The sequence below is a fragment of the Morchella sextelata genome (assembly GCF_020137385.1).
Source record: "Morchella sextelata strain SCLS chromosome Unknown scls_5, whole genome shotgun sequence".
Classification (NCBI taxonomy): Eukaryota; Fungi; Ascomycota; class Pezizomycetes; order Pezizales; family Morchellaceae; genus Morchella; species Morchella sextelata.
This window is the reverse complement of record NW_025408620.1, coordinates 535,238-552,202: the sequence shown is the minus strand read 5'-3', so window position 1 is coordinate 552,202 and position 16,965 is coordinate 535,238. Positions and strand designations below refer to the sequence as shown.

Here is a 16,965-nt window from a genome sequence, read left to right as displayed (position 1 = left end):
AATTTCATCCTTCCGACGACTTTCCTAAGCATAAAAATAGGAATACAGTCTAAAAATGTACACTGAGAGGAAAATCGTCAAGAAAAGCAACACTATGCACCCTTTCCTACTCGATATTAGATGGTGGGATACTTTTGAAAGTCCAAGTATACTCATGAGACTGCAAAAGCCATAGGTCATTGGTTTCCATAACTCAAAACAATAATTTGTTCTGTCTACAGTTTGAGAGGTGAATTACAGAAATCTTCGAGCATCGCTAGAGACAAAAAAGAAATAGTCCGCACCCTCCGACATATAGAGTTTCCCTTTAACGTGAACAGAACGACAACTCCTATTTCATAAAATAATTCCCTTGCCCTTGCCCTCCTGTGACCCTGGGACCATTTTTCTCCAGTACGCCCCTCAATCTATTCCCCATTTCCCTCCTAGCCTTCTTTTCCTCCCTTGCTACAGCAACATCAGTCGGATCCGTGAGTGTCAGTACGGGCGTTGGAACACTTCCAAATGATGGCCCAATACTGCTACCAAGTCCTCTTTCGGGTGTACTAAATCTCATCGATGGTGCTTCAGATCTTATGCCGATGTCGGGGGACATAAGTCTAGAACGACCACTAGGCGTCACAGAGATGCTTCTACTCTTCAGCTTGACCCTGTTAAGACGATCGGCAAGATATTCGATATCTCCATTTTTACGCTCAACCATGCCGGTGAGTTTCATAATAGTGTTACGAACCGCCTCAACAGTTGGGGGGACAACTGTGCCCGCATTGTTCTTGTCTCGGGAGGCTATCTTGGCTTTAAGCTGCGTGACTTCCTTTTCGGCGTCTTTGAGGAGTTTCTCAACACGGGTATACTCCTTGCGAAGCTTTATTTGCTGTAGGTGCTGCTCAGACGTCAGGGTTCTGGCGCGAGCCAGGGCGGCTGCTCGGGGATCGTTGTGAACTGCAAGCAAACGCTTGATTTCCGCGTCTTTGGTGTCCACTATCTTAAGGTTAGTAAAGAGTAAAGAGTCGTCTTGGTAAGATATGATAGGTAACGAACGCTTAATGAATCCCTTGTTTGCGGCTTCATACTGCGCTTCCAATTCTTCATTTCCTTTATTCTCTTTCTTCACACCATCCAATACCTCTTCCAATATTTTCCGAACTTTTTCAAGTTCACAGAACTTCCAGTCCTTGGACTGTTTCATGTCCTTTGCACTTTCATGCTTGCAATCGGCGATAGGTTGAGTCTGTGCCATGTGATATGCTGTCATACCTCTAACTGTTAAACCAAGCCTGTTGACCATCATGTTGCCATTGAGGTATATAGCGTCAAAGACTTCATTGAAATCCTATACAATAGATTAGCAAATCGGCTATTACCGGCGACGAACAAAAAAGCTTACATCTGAGAGCTGAATTTCTCCCATATTCTTAATCTTGGGCAAGTTTTCAAGCGGCTTAATCGTCCCTCTTTGAAGCTTCCTTCGAACCTTTTCATCGTCGAGCTCATTAAATTCCTTGTCTAGGTCCAAATCACTATCTGGTTCTTCGACCTTCTCAACCTCCTTCGGTGCCTGTTGGAATGATGGCGCTGAGAGCGGACTACTCCTAGTTTGCTGCTGGGCTGTAGGTGAGCCAAAGTTTGTTCCGCTGAACGGGGAAGGAGCAGATGCAGTTCTGGTAAATGGACTTGGCTGTTGTCTGCCTGCAGCAGGTGGCGTAGAACCTAGAGATTTAGGCGCCAGAGAAGGTTGGGGAAATGAGGATACTGGCGGGGACCCTGAAGGCGCTGCAAATCCTGCCTTGTTGGTAGCAGCAGAAAAGGCTGTGGGGGCAGGGGCAGGAATTGGTGAAGGCGTAGGGAAAGGCGGCGAGCTAGATGCAGGAGCTGGTGTGGTAACAGACTTGCCGATTTCTGCAGCTCCTACCTTCTTTGCCTTGTTGAACATCCCACTTCCACCCATTCCAGAGCCAGATCTGGATAATTTATCCTTCCCAGAAGGCGGAGTGATGCCGTGTCCTGGCGATTTGCCTTTTGGCGCTCCGAACAAAGAACTTGTTTTAGTTGGGGTTTTCCCATGTTCAATTTCTTTGCTAGGTGTTGGTTTACTGCCAAACAGACCAGCGAATGGAGCAGCCTTGTCGACAGTACCAATAGTATCTTTGAAGGATGTGTTGGACCCAAAAATGTTAGATGTGCTTGGACTTGTAGTTGAGGGTTTTGGTTTGGGGTCGTATTTGAATTCTTTGGGAGTCACGGGGCGCTCTTGCTGCTCCTTGAGCCATACGTCTTCTTCACCATCTTCGTCTTCATCTTCGTCCTCCTCGTCTTCCTCTTCGTCTTCCTCTCCCTCTCCCTCTTCTTCGTCTTCATCTTCTTCGCCTTCTCCATCGTCTTCATCATCTTGCTCATCATCCTCCTTGTCATCGTCAAAAATCTCCTCCTCGTGAGCATCGATTCCTTCATCCTCCGATTCATCTGCAGGCAAGCTTGGGATTTCCTCCTCTGCGGCCTTCTCCTTTAGACTATTTGTAAAATCGGGTGGCAACGGCGCATCTTCAGCGGCGCTTTCAAGACGGTCTCCCTTGTCAGCCTTCTTCTGAGAAGTGAAATCCGGTGGCAATGGCGCATCCTCCGCGTTAGAGTGTTGTTTAGCTTCTTTCTTGACTGATGTAAAATCGGGTGGTAAAGGAGCGTCCTCAGCATTGAGCTCCTGCTTAGTCTCTTTTTTCGAAGAGGTAAAATCTGGAGGTAGAGGAGCATCTGGCACAACATTCTCAGCTGTCTCTGATTTCACTTTGGACGAGGTGAAGTCTGGTGGTAACGGCGCAGCTTCAGGCTGACCAGTCACTGGCGGCGTCGACCTTTCTGTACTTGAGGGTTGTGGTTTCGGAGCAAAGGCACCAAAACCGGTACTTCCGAACGCTGGTTTCATGGGTTGAGCACCAGTAGTGAAAGGACTAGTGGTCTGCTTCACGCTGCCCCAGCTAGAAAAAGCTGGCGGTGTGCTACTGGGAGGTAATGGCGCAAACGCAGCCTTGCCATGAGCAAATGGCGAACCACTGGCAGCCGCACCAAACGGTGACGACTGTGGATCAGTCGTGGTAGGCTTTCCAAATGGTGACTGTGCAAATGGAGATTCTGATCCAGCCGGCTTATTAACTGATGCAAACGGGCTAGATTTTGACGCTTCGGCACTGGCTTTCGCAAAGATTCCACTTGGTAAACCACCAGATCTTGAGAAAGACGTTGAAGAGGTTGGTTGTGATGGACCGCCCTGAAGCCTAGTCGGAGGAGGGGCATCTTCATCATCATCACTTGCATTATTATCCTGTTCGGCATCGCTATCCATGTCCGCGTCTTTCGGTCCTTGATCGCTAAATCCTCTTGGTGTGGCCTGTGCAGTGCCCAAGGCATCCCTGAATCCTCCACCTAATCCAAAACTACTTCCAGCGTTTGAGGGAGTTGTCGTTTCATCTGCAGTTGACGAGTCAGGCTTGAACCCACTTGAGATCTTAAAACCACTGCCCGCGAGAGATCCAAAACCAGATGTATTCGAAGCCGTAAATGCAGACGGTGTAGGGTCTGTATTGAACCCCTTGCTTGAATTACCCCATATTGGTGTGGCATTTGCGGAAGGCGCGGCGGCAGCAAACCCAGCTTTGTCTGCGTATGCACCAAACCCGCTACTCAAACTTCCTAACGCCCCTGTACTCCCAAGTGGCGCCGTTTGACCAAACCCCGGTGTTGAGTTCTTTCCTAGCCCAAGAGAAGTTGGTGCTCCGAATGCTGGGGTGGGTGTGGCAGGGCCTACTGACGCTGCATTTGCAAATGGAGATGGTGAACCTCCGAGGGCGGATGGTTGGCCAAAAGCACTCCCGGAGGTGGTACCTGAAGCCGCTGCCTTAGCAAATGGAGAAGCCCCCCCTAGTACTGAGGGTTGGCCAAAAGCAGTTCCTGAAGTCTGTCCTAGGGCTGAGGTTTGACCGAAAGCGCTCCCAGACGTGGTCGAGCCCATAGCTGCTGCCTTTGCAAATGGCGACGATGCACCTAGCGCCGATGGCTGACCGAAGGCACTCCCTGAAGTCTGAGCTGAGGCAGCGCCCGCAAAAGGTGAACTCATACTTGGCGTTCCAAAACTAGGGGCACCAAAAGCAGATCTGGCCGTACCAAACGCGCTAGGTCCGGATTTAGAGGCAAATGCTCCAAATGAGGAGCTGGTGCCTGCAGTCGGCGCAGCAGCTGCAAATGACGTCCTGGGAGGGGTCCCTGGCCGTGGAGGCTGTTGCTGTTGCTGTTGCTGGTCTTGTGGTGAATAGACCATCATTCCGGTGTACTTTTCACGCTGTTCCATAGCATCGTTATAGATTACGTGCCATGCGCATAATAAACCCTCATGATTTAGAACCATCAGGATAGGTAATGGCCCCGGGGATTCCTCAATTTCTTCTCCGCCAACAGGGCGTTTGACACTTTCTTTGTTACTAAGATCAAGCGCCATGCCCATAACAGAGGTATCTTGGAAATCGGTCCCAGACAAAGGCAGCTGCGCACGGCGGGTATCGTCACCAATCGACGAAGTTATCCAAGCATCTGCAGGTGCAGGAGGTTCGCCAGCTACTGCCGTGGAGAAGCGGCTGATAAGGCCAATGTCTGACGAGCAAGTATTTGAGAATATGATCATATCCTTCAAGGCCGGGGCGTACTGTTTGATGAGGGCGTGAAAGAAATAAGGTGGTGTTCGACTGTCCAAGCCATATGGGGGAACGGGGTCTGGGAGCCTGGTATATGTAAATGAAGAGCCGGTCCGAACCAATACATGAAAAAGAGAGTCATTGTTCTGTGGTTCGGCTGGGACTGGCGTGTGAGTTGTGATAAAAAGATTGTTTTCCAACCAGACAATCGATGAGACGAAATGGTTTTCCAAGCCAGGAACTGACGGTAAAACGGCCTTTCCTTCTCCTTGGGGTGTCATCTGCCAGCCGGTTCCATCTCCCATTCCGCAGACAATTTGTTTTCCACGTTGACTCCAGGAGACAGTTGATGCACCTGTCTTCAATACTGGGCCATTCGACCCTTCCTCCCATCCTCCTGTGCTTATGTTTACCATTTGGACATCCCCGTTGGTGGTGACAACTGCCACCAATTCGGGCGTTGCTGGATTAGGCTTCATTTCTCTCAGCCCAACACCGCCCGTTCCCAGCTCAAATAGAGGTTGCGCATTACTGCTATTAAGTGCGCTGACGGAATAAACCACAAGTCCTCCCGAAGCAGAGCCAACTACAAGATGAGACTCATCTGCCGTGAATGCGATGTGCGAAATATTTGCGGGCAACGAAAGGGAAAGTTGAGGACGATACTCTGCAACGCCGTCAGATGCGCCAGCGAAAGTTTCACGAAGAGATGAAGTGCTGCCAACGACCAAATCTATACAATAAGTTAGTAGATATGCTTATCACCTGATGTCTAGTTAGTGAAGTTTCCGATGCTGCGACATACCTGAATGTGCTGCAGCGGCAAACAGCCCGCTCCTATTTGCGACAGAAAATAACGATACGCTCGACGGTGGTAATGAGTCCTTGTCGTATCCCTTTGGTAGAATTTTGACCTTGGTGTCGCCGCCTAAAGCCAGAAACCCGACATTCTAGCGCAAATGGTGTTCTGTCAGTAATCTGCAAGTTGCTGGACCGGGCTAGAGTTTCTTCTGGCTTACCTCAATAACAACCTCCAGTGGCTCCTCGCCCTCAGCGCCCACGAGTTGCACCTGGGGTGGTGATCCAGCCGCCGCCGCCGGCGATGGGGATTGGGTGTCCGCCAGAACACCGAAAGGGTTTGAATCCTGGAACGCCATGATTATCTCACCTTTGTGCCCTTAATCGAGCAAAAGTGGACGCGTGAAGTGGGTAGAAAGATATGCAGACTCCAGGTATAGCCAAAGAAGAAAAAAATATGAGTGCAGGGCTAATTATCGAGGTATGGGTTGTGTATGACGAAGGTGTTGTGGGTTTTCGAAGTTTGAGCTTCAGGTGAGGCTCGTGCCCACCAGCGATTTGGGGCACCTGCAGTCATGTGGCGCAAACGCGTCACCTAGCCATAACGCGTTTGAGACGCGCGCATATGGGTTGGGACCTCACTTCAAACACAGGACCTCAATCTATCATGCTAGCATGAAATTGCCCATACCTAGTTTATATTGAACGCACAGGTGGAACCGAAGTACTGTGCCCATCTTCATCACCAAAACCCAACGCTTGGATTTCTGCACTACATATACTTTACCTAGCTACTTCTGGACGATCTACAGCAGACAAAAGGTCGCAACATGAAGAAACGAACGATACAGTCGTTCGCAGGGTGAGGACGAACACTAGGTGTAGACGAACAGGGATTTTTGGACAAATAGGAATAAACGGCAGAATATCATCTTGATTGTCAATTGGGTTAAATATGTACATGTAGTCATGTATCGGCCCAGTGATGAAGGACCGAGGGATAGTATAGAGTCAGGGCCAGTACCCCCCTCTGTAAATACTTGCTTCACAATAACTGCAGTTTAATGAAGCTAGGTTGTAGTTCAATTAAACATACATGTGGACTCGACAAATTTACTCCCGTGTTCTTGTAATTGTTGGTAATCAATATTTTGTCAACTTCAATCATAAATAATCACTCGAGGGCCTGAAAACCGTCGATCCTCTTGATTCATGTCAGCAATTCGCCTAATCCACGGATAATGAATCCTTGATATCGGGTGAAGGATTAAGGTAATCAACTCAAGCAGAATCGACCGTTGTACCTACTTTACAGACAGTGGTTAGCCAAAGGGGAAGAAAAAAAATCCGTAACGTAGTTACTTATTTTTTTAACGACCACACAAACAGACCTCCTTCCAGCTTCTTGGTTCGCTTAAGAACTTTCAGCCCAACATTCTGTGAGTTTTTCTAACGAGAAAAACGACGGAATGCCCGGTAGAAAGTCTTTTCTAGTGTAGAATAATTCGCGGTTTACGATACTCGGGGCGCCTTCCAATGTAAGGGATTTTGTTTGCTGTTTTAGTGATTGTTTGGGATAAACGTATGTATATATACCCACAAGTGACCTCAAAATTCTCTGGCGAAAAAACTAGATAATGTAGTCGCCCTCATAGATTTGCTCTCATAGATTCGGGTGTCAAGTCATTTCCTGTCGCATCCTGACATGACACTTCAGCGCCCAAACCTATATTAGCTTCACCAAGATTGTGATAGAGATTGTAGTGATTCCGAAAGGTTCTGCGAGACTTGCTCTACCGATATATATATATATATATACCATGTTGGTGATAAATAGACGTAGTATTTCTTTTCAACAGATTACCAGTAAGAGGAGCGGAAAACAAAACGATTGATTATGGGGATATATATTAGTGTACTAGACCAACTCATGCTCAGCTAGGTAACGTCTTCCACATGCATATGAACCACGGTACCGTGCCTCTCCGCGAATGTAGCCAGAAAGCACTAGAGTTCGTTCCGCTAGTACGCTATGGGCAATCGATCGCAGAGCAAAGACCGTGGGTGAAACAGCCATGAGTTGAAAGAATTCCCTTGAATGGTGGTACCGGTGCCACTAGTACGTTGGGTTAGCTTGATGGTGGTAATCAGACCTAGGATTGACAGCGAAGAATTAGGCCCCCAAATTCCAATCTTTGATGTGGGCGGTTTGACCACTAAGGAGAGCGACACATATATGGACTAGCCCCCAGTCCACGAATTCGGGGCCTAGTCTTGAATCAAGGTTCAAACTCACAGTCTATATATCTTACGAAAGCAAGGTAAATTGCTCCGTGATGAAGCTAGCTGCCGCTCAGCAGTGATATACATGTGGTTCTTAGGATCTTATAATAACAAAAGGAAAGAATTCATTGCCATCAAATCTGGATCTGACCCCACAAGATCTACTCTATAATTCACGTTTCACAATAATAATATATCGATAGAGCGGAAGTGCAGGAATACATCACCGAAAATTGGGATCAAATTACTATCCCACTAAGACACTAGTTATCAGCACTGCAGCCGTTGTTACTGTTTTCTCTAGTGTAGAGAAGACATAAACCGTGAAATTTCGAGGTACATCAAATACCCTCTCAATAATCGTCGATATTCCTAATTCTCGCCTATAATTAGGAAGGATTAAATTAAAGGCAAATTTCGAATATCCGAGTGATCGCCCATGACTATCGATATATCCATTCTCTCAAAACTCAAGGCCAGAGAAAAGACATATATAGCCAATACTCCCTGTGAAACGGCCCACAGAAAGATATAGTCAACGTATTTCCTGTTTCTCTGTTACCATGCCCATTCTGTATATTATATATGCGAGTGATAGTTTGTGATCTCGTATACGCTACATTCTTAAGTGTGCAAGCGCAAGTAGTGAAATGTTCAGAAATACCATAAATCGGTATGTAGCTACATGTATTCCCTGTGACAAGAGGCCTACACGCTGAGTCCTGTAATCGGACCTGAGTACGTTTTCCCCGTGCCGATGGCTGATCATGATTCATGATGAACTAGTGATAATATCTTCGTAGAGAATTACCATGTATAATCCTAATATATGGCATGACCAAAGGATTAAATAAACCTGTAAGCATATATATGTAATTACCTCAGCTACCTAACTGAATATCATAATTAATTAAAGGAATACTAATTAAATATGATTGCAAGGCTAACTCGCGTGTACGGAAGAGCCGGCGCTACTATTATAATTAGGGCCCTTGGAATCCAGAATCCGGAATCCGGAAATAAAACTTCGCCATTCCTAAATGGATTTACAACTCCTCACGTATAAGACCAATTGGCGGTGACAGAATCTAACGGTGACATGACATGAGTGGCAACCCACGGGCGGGCCCTCTTGATCATCAAAGCATTTGCAGGGGATGGACCGAGTGATTGAGTATGATGCCCCGATGATGACACATGTAGCCACCCACACATCCAAGACCAATCAAAAGAATTTTCCTCCAAACCCCGGTATTAAAAGCGGGGTTTTGCCTTCTACCCACTCGGCCTTCTACCCACTCGCATAATTTCAACCAAGCCTTTCATTACTGTGATCGTGAGTAAACCAGCTCCGTCATTCTGGGAGACACGCTAACCGTTAATCAACAATGGCAGATCGAGGTGCTAGTATATAGGAGCTCTGTTAATAGTCCTATACAGCTATCATGATCAGGGGCATGCATGAGCAGCTGATTCATGTACCTACTATATGGCCTATACCGGGGTTGTGTGGTGATAGAAAACGTTGTGCATGTGTTCTGAGTCACGTCACGAATACTTTGAAATTTAGAATAATGACTAATATATGCATGTACATGTATGTGTACTGTCTTATAGGCTTATGGGAATCGGTTTATACACATATTCATATTAGGATGAATTGGTTGTGTCATTCATAGAGGACTGATAATGAAATAATGAACAACTAATATAATATATACACAAACAAGAGACAATCAGATAGATATATAATTGTATAAATGAGGGGGATAAATCGATCAAAAGGCACATGTACATGTACATGTAGTCGGGGGAGGAATAACAGATGGAAGAGAATTAATTAATTTGGGAACATCGTCCAGCATTTTTTGGCATTAGTACCACTTTAATTAGCTAGTTCTATAGTTATTGAGGCCGGGTTTATGAAAAGAAATATTTGATTTGCAGTACTATAAAGGGTTAAAATTTACCTTATCTTTCACATGCCCCTAAAATAGGGGTCGCTTTAGCTCAGTTTTCATATATCCCTCTTCAGGACTTGAGCTGCTAGGCCGCGCGCTTATGCTCTCTAATTATACAAGTTCATGTACTAGACTGTTAAAACTGACTGTGGAATCGAATATTTCCAGGGCTAGCTATATAGGACGACGACACTACATGTAGGTACATGTATACTTACTGTATGTATTTACATATTAAATGGCATGGCCATATGTATAGTTAGATTTTGTGTCTCGATATTAATACATGTATTCATATCACGGCGGGAGGTACTACGTAGCTATTCGTGATAGGTCTTATCTTTAACTACATGTAGTAAACCGGTTGACGTATGTATATAATTAGAGACATGCATATAACCCATGAACTTCGGAACCTTTATTGATATTCAGGCACCTGTAACTCCACCCATAATACAGAAGAAGTACTTAATTACGTTTCCAGAGTGGACTGGGCCCGCATATGGGCAAAAATCTTGCATAATAACCAGGCCTTGATATTACATATTCAGACTTATTAGTCCAGTCCAGTCATTGGCATGGCAGGGTACCATGCATATCACTACCTTTCCCATGGTAGTTCAACCAACCAACCAACCTCGAATCTAGCCCATGATTTGGTTCTTCGGGATCATACATGAGTATTGACATATGCTATTGTTCATAATAGGCCTCGGCTTGGAGTGGAAACTTTCTCATCTTTCGGATTGTGGGTCACGAAGATTCTTATGAAGTAGCTACATGTATATTTACATCCAGAGAAAGATCCAGAGAAAAATCTACTACATGCATCAGAGGGCCACCATCTGGGCGAAATACAACGGAAAATTACTAATACATAACGTTGTCTATTGATGATATATTATAGTACAAGTGACCCTTAATTAGTAGCTTTGAATGGGCATACCAGTGGGTCGCCAGATAAGGTTACTCCGGAGTTTGTATTACCTGGAATCCAGGGTGGGTAGGTCCGGAGAGCGTGTTTGAGGTGATGTGCCGAGAATACCACAGTACAAGCAGGCAACAGAGGGATACAAATCTCATAATGATTCATATGTATATAGAAGCCATATTGAAACTCAAATCCCAGCAAAGTGATTCAATACAAAGCTAGAACATGCCATATGCAATTGAAGCTAGTTTTCTGATCATATGGCCCTCACCCTGCAGGCATGTTGAGTAGAGGAATAGTTAGTAGATTTCATCAATCCTCCTCCAAGACTGTATCGTCATCCCCCCCTTCCCCCACTCTACCTTCACTACATGTAGTCTCACTTCCGCTGTCCATGTCCTCGCCCCGGTTCTGTCCAAGATCTAGGTCCAAGCAATTGGAGAGTCCATCCGCACTCCCTTGACTTCCGCTTTCACTCCCATAATCATGCTCCTTATCTCCCTCTTTTTCGTTTCCATCCATTTCACTTTCTTCATCAGCGAGGTCCTCGGACAGCTTCGACATTCTTGTAACAAACTCATCCTGAACTTTAGTCAGCCAGGATTGCAACGTCTTATCATCCATGTTTCCATCCCTGGCTTGAATTAAAGTCTCTTTTAGCTTGAGCACAAGGTTTCTTCTTCTGGAAAGATGAAATGACTTGGATTTTCGTTTCTGTTTGTCAAGCCTCCGAGAAAGAGTCTCAGACACCAACGTGGCCTTATCTAGCACATCCTGCGGAAGTCCAACAATTCTGGCTAGAGCTAAACCTGTTTATTTTATACGCTATAAGTAAGGCCCAACCAAAAATATATCGTATTTTTCTGGGTGTTGATCTTGTGATTCACCGTAATATTGGTCCTTTACACTTCCATCTGCAACTTTATAGAGCATTGTCATAGTGTTTGGGTCATTCATCTAAGTTTCATGTTCATATTAGTCATATGGTCGTAACTACTTGGAACAGCCCTAGTGATATTAGTTCAATGCACAGCCCGTGAAAATTCACCTCCACCTGCAAGTGTAGATTAACTACCCCAGCCCTTTCGGCAAGTATGCTCGCCAAATCTCTGAAGTGTGTTGCAAACCACACAAAGGCTCTACTTTCAATCAGTGCCTCGCAGACCGCCAACGCTAGAGCCAACCCATCTCTGGTACTGGTGCCTCGTCCAAGCTCGTCCATGATTATCAGGCTGCCTTTGCCGAGATTGTGGAGGATAAAGGCCGTTTCCCGCATTTCAGACGCAAATGTGGAGGCATTAGCTTCAATTCCGTCGTCCATAGAGACACGAGCGAAGAGTTGTTGTGTGATAGGAAACGAGGCATACTGAGCCGGGACGCTAATTCAAAGGCAGTATTCTAGTAGGTTTGTTCAGGGCTGAAGAGGGCAGGGCACTTACTATGATCCGATTTGCGCAATTACAGCCGTGAGTGCGATCGACCGCAGATAGGTCGACTAGGGTGATAATAAATACTCAACAACCCACCAATATCAATTCGTATTAAAGACAACTACACACCTTCCCCGACATGTTGCAACCTATTTGGTCGAGAACGCCGTTAGATACGTTAGATACCCGAACCGCTAGTTATCCTGTGTAACAATCGTTTGGTCCAATAAAACGGTACCTACCAGTAATTATCTGAAATCTGTCAAACGAATTTTCATTAGCCACCCCCCCACACACCCAAAAAGCAAAGAAGTTGTAAATTGACTGAGTCCCAGTTTCTCGCGCTATTTTCTATATCACAGAGAATCTACCCCAAAAGGGCTTGGGATTGCGGGGTTTTCCCAGAGTTCGGCCTACCTAGATTGTTGGCTTGCATAAACGTCGTTTGGGACGAACTTGTCCTTGTGAACTTTCTCACGAATTGGATGACGTCCGGCCTTGATTGCAAGTGTATCTGTGAACTCGGGACGAACTGCAGCACCGTTAGTAAGATGCCCCCCACGTTTTATGGATGTAATTTAATTCTTATTTGAACTGCCGACAGCCAGCCAGTCCAGGAGATGAGCCAAACCATAATCCTGAATTGTACAGAGATATGCAAAAGAGACAAGCTATGAACATATGATCTTCAGTCGTTATCCAAATTTACCAGGTAATGGTGCGCATATGGGGGTTTGGCGAACCATATCAAGCATCGCAATACCCTCGCACACTTTGTATAGCGCAGATATCTCTTTCCTAATATCTTCGACTAATTGCTGCACAGATTTATCGCCTTAAGACTGTATGTCAGTCATGTATGCCTGGTTATATCAAGAGGCCGGTGTTTCTGGGTTGTTTACTCATAAGTAAAACCTCCGTTAAAGAATCTCCGATCTGTTCCTCGGCGTTAATTAATGCGGATCTGTAAGTATGCAAGTTCAAAAGAATATCGATATTCCCTCATAATGTAGTCAAAGAGACTATTGGTTTTGGGGGAGTCAATATCACCTTGGCATTTCGTTTGACTAGTTCCAAAGTGGTGAACTCGACAACAACTTTTTTCCGTACCACAACGTTCACAAAAATAGGTGGCAAGGATTTATCCTCCAGATCCAACGTTGAGAGTCGGAGGTAGTATCCCCTTCCAACCTCGAACTTCAGTTCCAGGGGAAGATCATGCTCCACAGCCAGACCTGCAATTAATGAATGGATGTCTTCTGTTGCTTCCTTGTAGGTCTGACGTGCAACATCAAGTAGGCCATTCACGCCACTCTGCAGCAGGACGTGTCAATACACATTGAAATAACCGAGCCCGATAGGAAATCGGAACTACCAACCTTTACGGCATAGCATCTTTGATTACGGAGGTCAAGTGGGCTTTTTGAAAACGAAATGTCTTCATTTATAACATTACTGATCAGACTCATGACTGGCTCGATACGCTCTTCTCCGCAAAGCTATAACTGTCTTGTCAATTACAGCCTAAACTTACAGATATTTGAGTGGGTGCGGGCGAATGAGAGGATGCCTACATCTCTGATAGCCATCAACAGCTCACTTCTCCCGGAGGCAAGACTCTCACGGACTGGGGCAATGCAAAACAATACTTGTTTAAGCACTATGATATTATTAATCGATTGTTCTGAGTGTTTTAGTGAAGGCTTGACCGGTATTGTAATGAGCTTAGATCGTCAGCTCAATTTTTATTCAGTCAGAATCCATATCATACTGAAGTAAGGAGCCTATCCATATCCAGAAATGGCTTCAAGGCCTGTCTTGCTTGGAAAAACATATCTTCATGCTGTGTAAACTCTTCCAACGCATCCAACCTTGCATTAAGTGTGGATACGTCAGTGAGTGGCTGTAACACGTTGGATCGAAGCAGACGTGCTCCCATAGGAGTCAATGTGTTGTTCAGTAGTCCAAATAAACATTCCGTGGATTTGGCGTTCTGGAGATTCTGGATCAATTCTAGACTGTGGACAGTACTGAAATCAATAAGCATAGAACCTGCGTGGAAAACCGACTTAGTCGATCTCCTTTAGATTAAGCATGATGTCACAAGCGGCAGCAAACCGACCTTCACTCCCCTGATACTTGATCCTGAGGGAATTGAGGGCGAATCTTGTGTACGAAAGCTCGATATGCTTCAATGCTGCGGCAGCAGCGGAGATTGCGTAAAACTTTGCAGACACAGCAACTTTGATACCAGCTATGTCGTCCGCGAACGCTAGCTGCTGGATATAGTCATGCCCCATCTGCTCATTGTAGTATTTACGAGGTACTTGCGTGATAGTCGCGCCGGGAATATAGTGCTCCATTATGGAAAGCAGGGTAGATTTGCGTGGTATGACAGCAGTGTTTGGGACTAGTATCTGCATATCAAACTATTGAGAACTCGCCGATCAAACAGAGGATTCTTCCATCATGTGTCAACCAACCTCTGTAGGATTAAAGACAGACAGCTTGTGCATGGTCCTAACGTAGGTCTGTGAGTCACATATCTCACTTAAAACACATTCACCTACAATTACGGTGTCAGCCACTGTTTCTGATGCACAATTTACAGCTCGGTATCAACACGAATAGAAAATACCGGTCGTCATGTTCACGAAGCAAAGACCCACAGTGGCCGAGACCCCACGAGACTCTGACACGGCACACACAATCTGCTGGACACCCCCAACCGTTGAGGTAGCAGTCCGTGGTCGGCCTGTTCGTGGACGACCGGTTGAGGTCGAAGGGCGGGAAGGCCCTGAGGATGTGGATTGGAGATAGAAGCTCATGATTGCAAATTTTTTATGCAAGTGTACAGATATGTATCATAGCGTGTGGGAGATCACATTTAGGGAGTGGGGCGGCCACGTTAAAAGCGGCAAACCATTCGGGGTCGGTCCTTCCGTCATCCTGCAGGAAAACAAGCTTTGCAGATCACTGGTCTAAGATCGGCTCGGGGGGGCCGAGAGCTTCGGTCCTGTTTTATCTAATCTAATCTTATCAAAAGGATCTAGCAGATCTTTACGACACTCATCAGGCGTAGCCGGCCAGTCAAGCTTCAATTCTTACATTGTCATCTCTCGCCATCGAGCGAAACGCCCCATCGCCAGCTTAACGTCAACAACAACGTCGCAATGTCAGAACGTAAGGTGCTTCAGAAATAGTAAGTCGCTTCTCACGTGTTCGGGAGCTTCTACCAGCAGCTGTTAACTCGTTTCCCCTTAGCTACCCCCCGGATTTCGATCCTTCGAAGATCGTCCGAAACAAGAACCCGAAGCCTACAGGTCCTAAGCAGCAAACGGTACGTCTCATGGCACCGTTTAGCATGAAATGCCGAAGCTGTGGTGAGTTTATCTACAAGGGACGCAAGTTCAATGCTCGTAAAGAGCACTCAGGCGAAAGTAAGTACCTCGTCACCTCCTATCCCATAAATGTTCATAAGCTAACCAAAAAACTCTAGAATACTACAATATCAGTATATTCCGGTTCTATATCAGGTGTACACGATGCTCTGCGGAAATCACATTCAAGACCGACCCGAAGAACATGGATTATACCTGCGAAAAGGGCGCTGAGCGAAATTTCGAGCCCTGGCGCAACCACGATGAGAAGGAAGAGACTGAGGAGGAACGGTTAAACAGACTGGAAGAAGAAGAGAATGAGAGTGCCATGGCCAAGCTAGAGACAAAGACTTTGGACTCCAAACGCGAGATGCAGATCGCCGACGCGCTGGACGAGATCAGAACACGCAACGCACGGAACGAGAGAGTAGATGGGGTTGACGTGTTGGAAAACTTGCTTGAAGTAAAGGATGCGGAGCAACTAGAGAGGGAAAGGCAGGATCAGGAAGATGAGGAGGCTGCCAAGAGGGCATTCAGAACCGATGAAGATAAGTTTGTCAGGAGGGTGATTGAGGGGGCCGAGGAGCCCCCAGTCCAAGCAGGGCCATCTACTACCGCAACCGAAGAAAAAGTGGAGATCCCAACCTTCAAAAAGACGGTTAAGAGAAAGCGGGACTTGGGTGCTGCCCTGGGCATCAAAAAGAAAGCGAAAACACTTGTATAGGGAGTGGCTCATGACATATAAGCCTGGTTCAAGTTTTATATGTGGCGTATGCAGGTCGTGGTTGCATTTGGGTTAATCGGGTCTTTGCTGTTTTATGTTGGGGATACCTCTGGTGACGCACCCCGGTAACTCAACCAATTTGCTCTTCTTCCTTTCTTTTCCTTTCTTTTACTTTTCTTTCCCTTCCTTTTACATAATTAACTACTATCAATCTGATATATGACACCAAGCGCCTGTAGAGTATGTATATTTTGAATGTCCCGAGTACCTAGAGTACACAAGAGATACATGTATGTGAGCTCGGCTTACCATCTGCAGTGATTGTTGCATACCGGCATCTGCCGGTCACGACTATCGCGGCCCGCTGGTACCCTTGCAACTCTACTGTCTCAACACCACATGCCTTTTCGGTCAATAGAACGGGTAGTCCGCACGAGATGTTTAGCACGTACTGTACTCATGTAACGGTTACCGGTCCCGCAGCCGCTCGGAATACTGCCATTCCATATCTGTCGGCCCGCATATGACATCAACCTTTCCAAGTAAAGAAACCACATCATGTAGGTAGCTGTACCATGTACCCCGGTAGGATACATCTTACGGATCTTCCAACATCAACGACCTTTCAGATTTCGGTTACTTTGGGGTCCACAAATGTGATTGGTCTCTTTGAACCACATCATAATGGCATCGTGGCCTTAAGGATCCATCTACCCACTTTACATGTACCCACTCTACCTAGATGTAGTGCCTTTAAGGCAGAACAACGGCGACGACAA

At 46.0% G+C, this 16,965-nt stretch overlaps 3 protein-coding genes across 3 annotated transcripts; 1 reads left to right on the top strand and 2 right to left on the bottom strand.

The window, feature by feature from the left end:
- Positions 1–331: 331 nt before the first annotated feature.
- H6S33_010653 (uncharacterized protein) lies at positions 332–5,836 on the bottom strand (the record flags this gene model as incomplete). Its single annotated transcript, XM_044841996.1, has 5 exons — positions 332–981; positions 1,042–1,333; positions 1,388–5,412; positions 5,485–5,629; positions 5,699–5,836. The coding sequence occupies 5 exons, from the start codon at positions 5,834–5,836 to the stop codon at positions 332–334; spliced, it is 5,250 nt and encodes a 1,749-aa protein (XP_044696583.1).
- A 5,128-nt stretch (positions 5,837–10,964) lies between these two features.
- On the bottom strand, positions 10,965–14,910 carry H6S33_010652 (uncharacterized protein; the record flags this gene model as incomplete). The annotated part of the gene is made up of 17 exons (XM_044841995.1): positions 10,965–11,461; positions 11,540–11,609; positions 11,701–12,031; positions 12,092–12,147; positions 12,212–12,231; positions 12,325–12,341; positions 12,500–12,614; positions 12,714–12,753; positions 12,826–12,917; positions 12,985–13,018; positions 13,133–13,396; positions 13,462–13,581; positions 13,657–13,806; positions 13,854–14,134; positions 14,205–14,499; positions 14,566–14,648; positions 14,721–14,910. 17 exons carry the CDS (start codon positions 14,908–14,910, stop codon positions 10,965–10,967), a joined length of 2,655 nt encoding a protein of 884 aa, XP_044696582.1.
- A 345-nt stretch (positions 14,911–15,255) lies between these two features.
- On the top strand, positions 15,256–16,186 carry H6S33_010651 (uncharacterized protein; the record flags this gene model as incomplete). Its single annotated transcript, XM_044841994.1, has 3 exons — positions 15,256–15,284; positions 15,347–15,522; positions 15,582–16,186. 3 exons carry the CDS (start codon positions 15,256–15,258, stop codon positions 16,184–16,186), a joined length of 810 nt encoding a protein of 269 aa, XP_044696581.1.
- Positions 16,187–16,965: the final 779 nt, after the last annotated feature.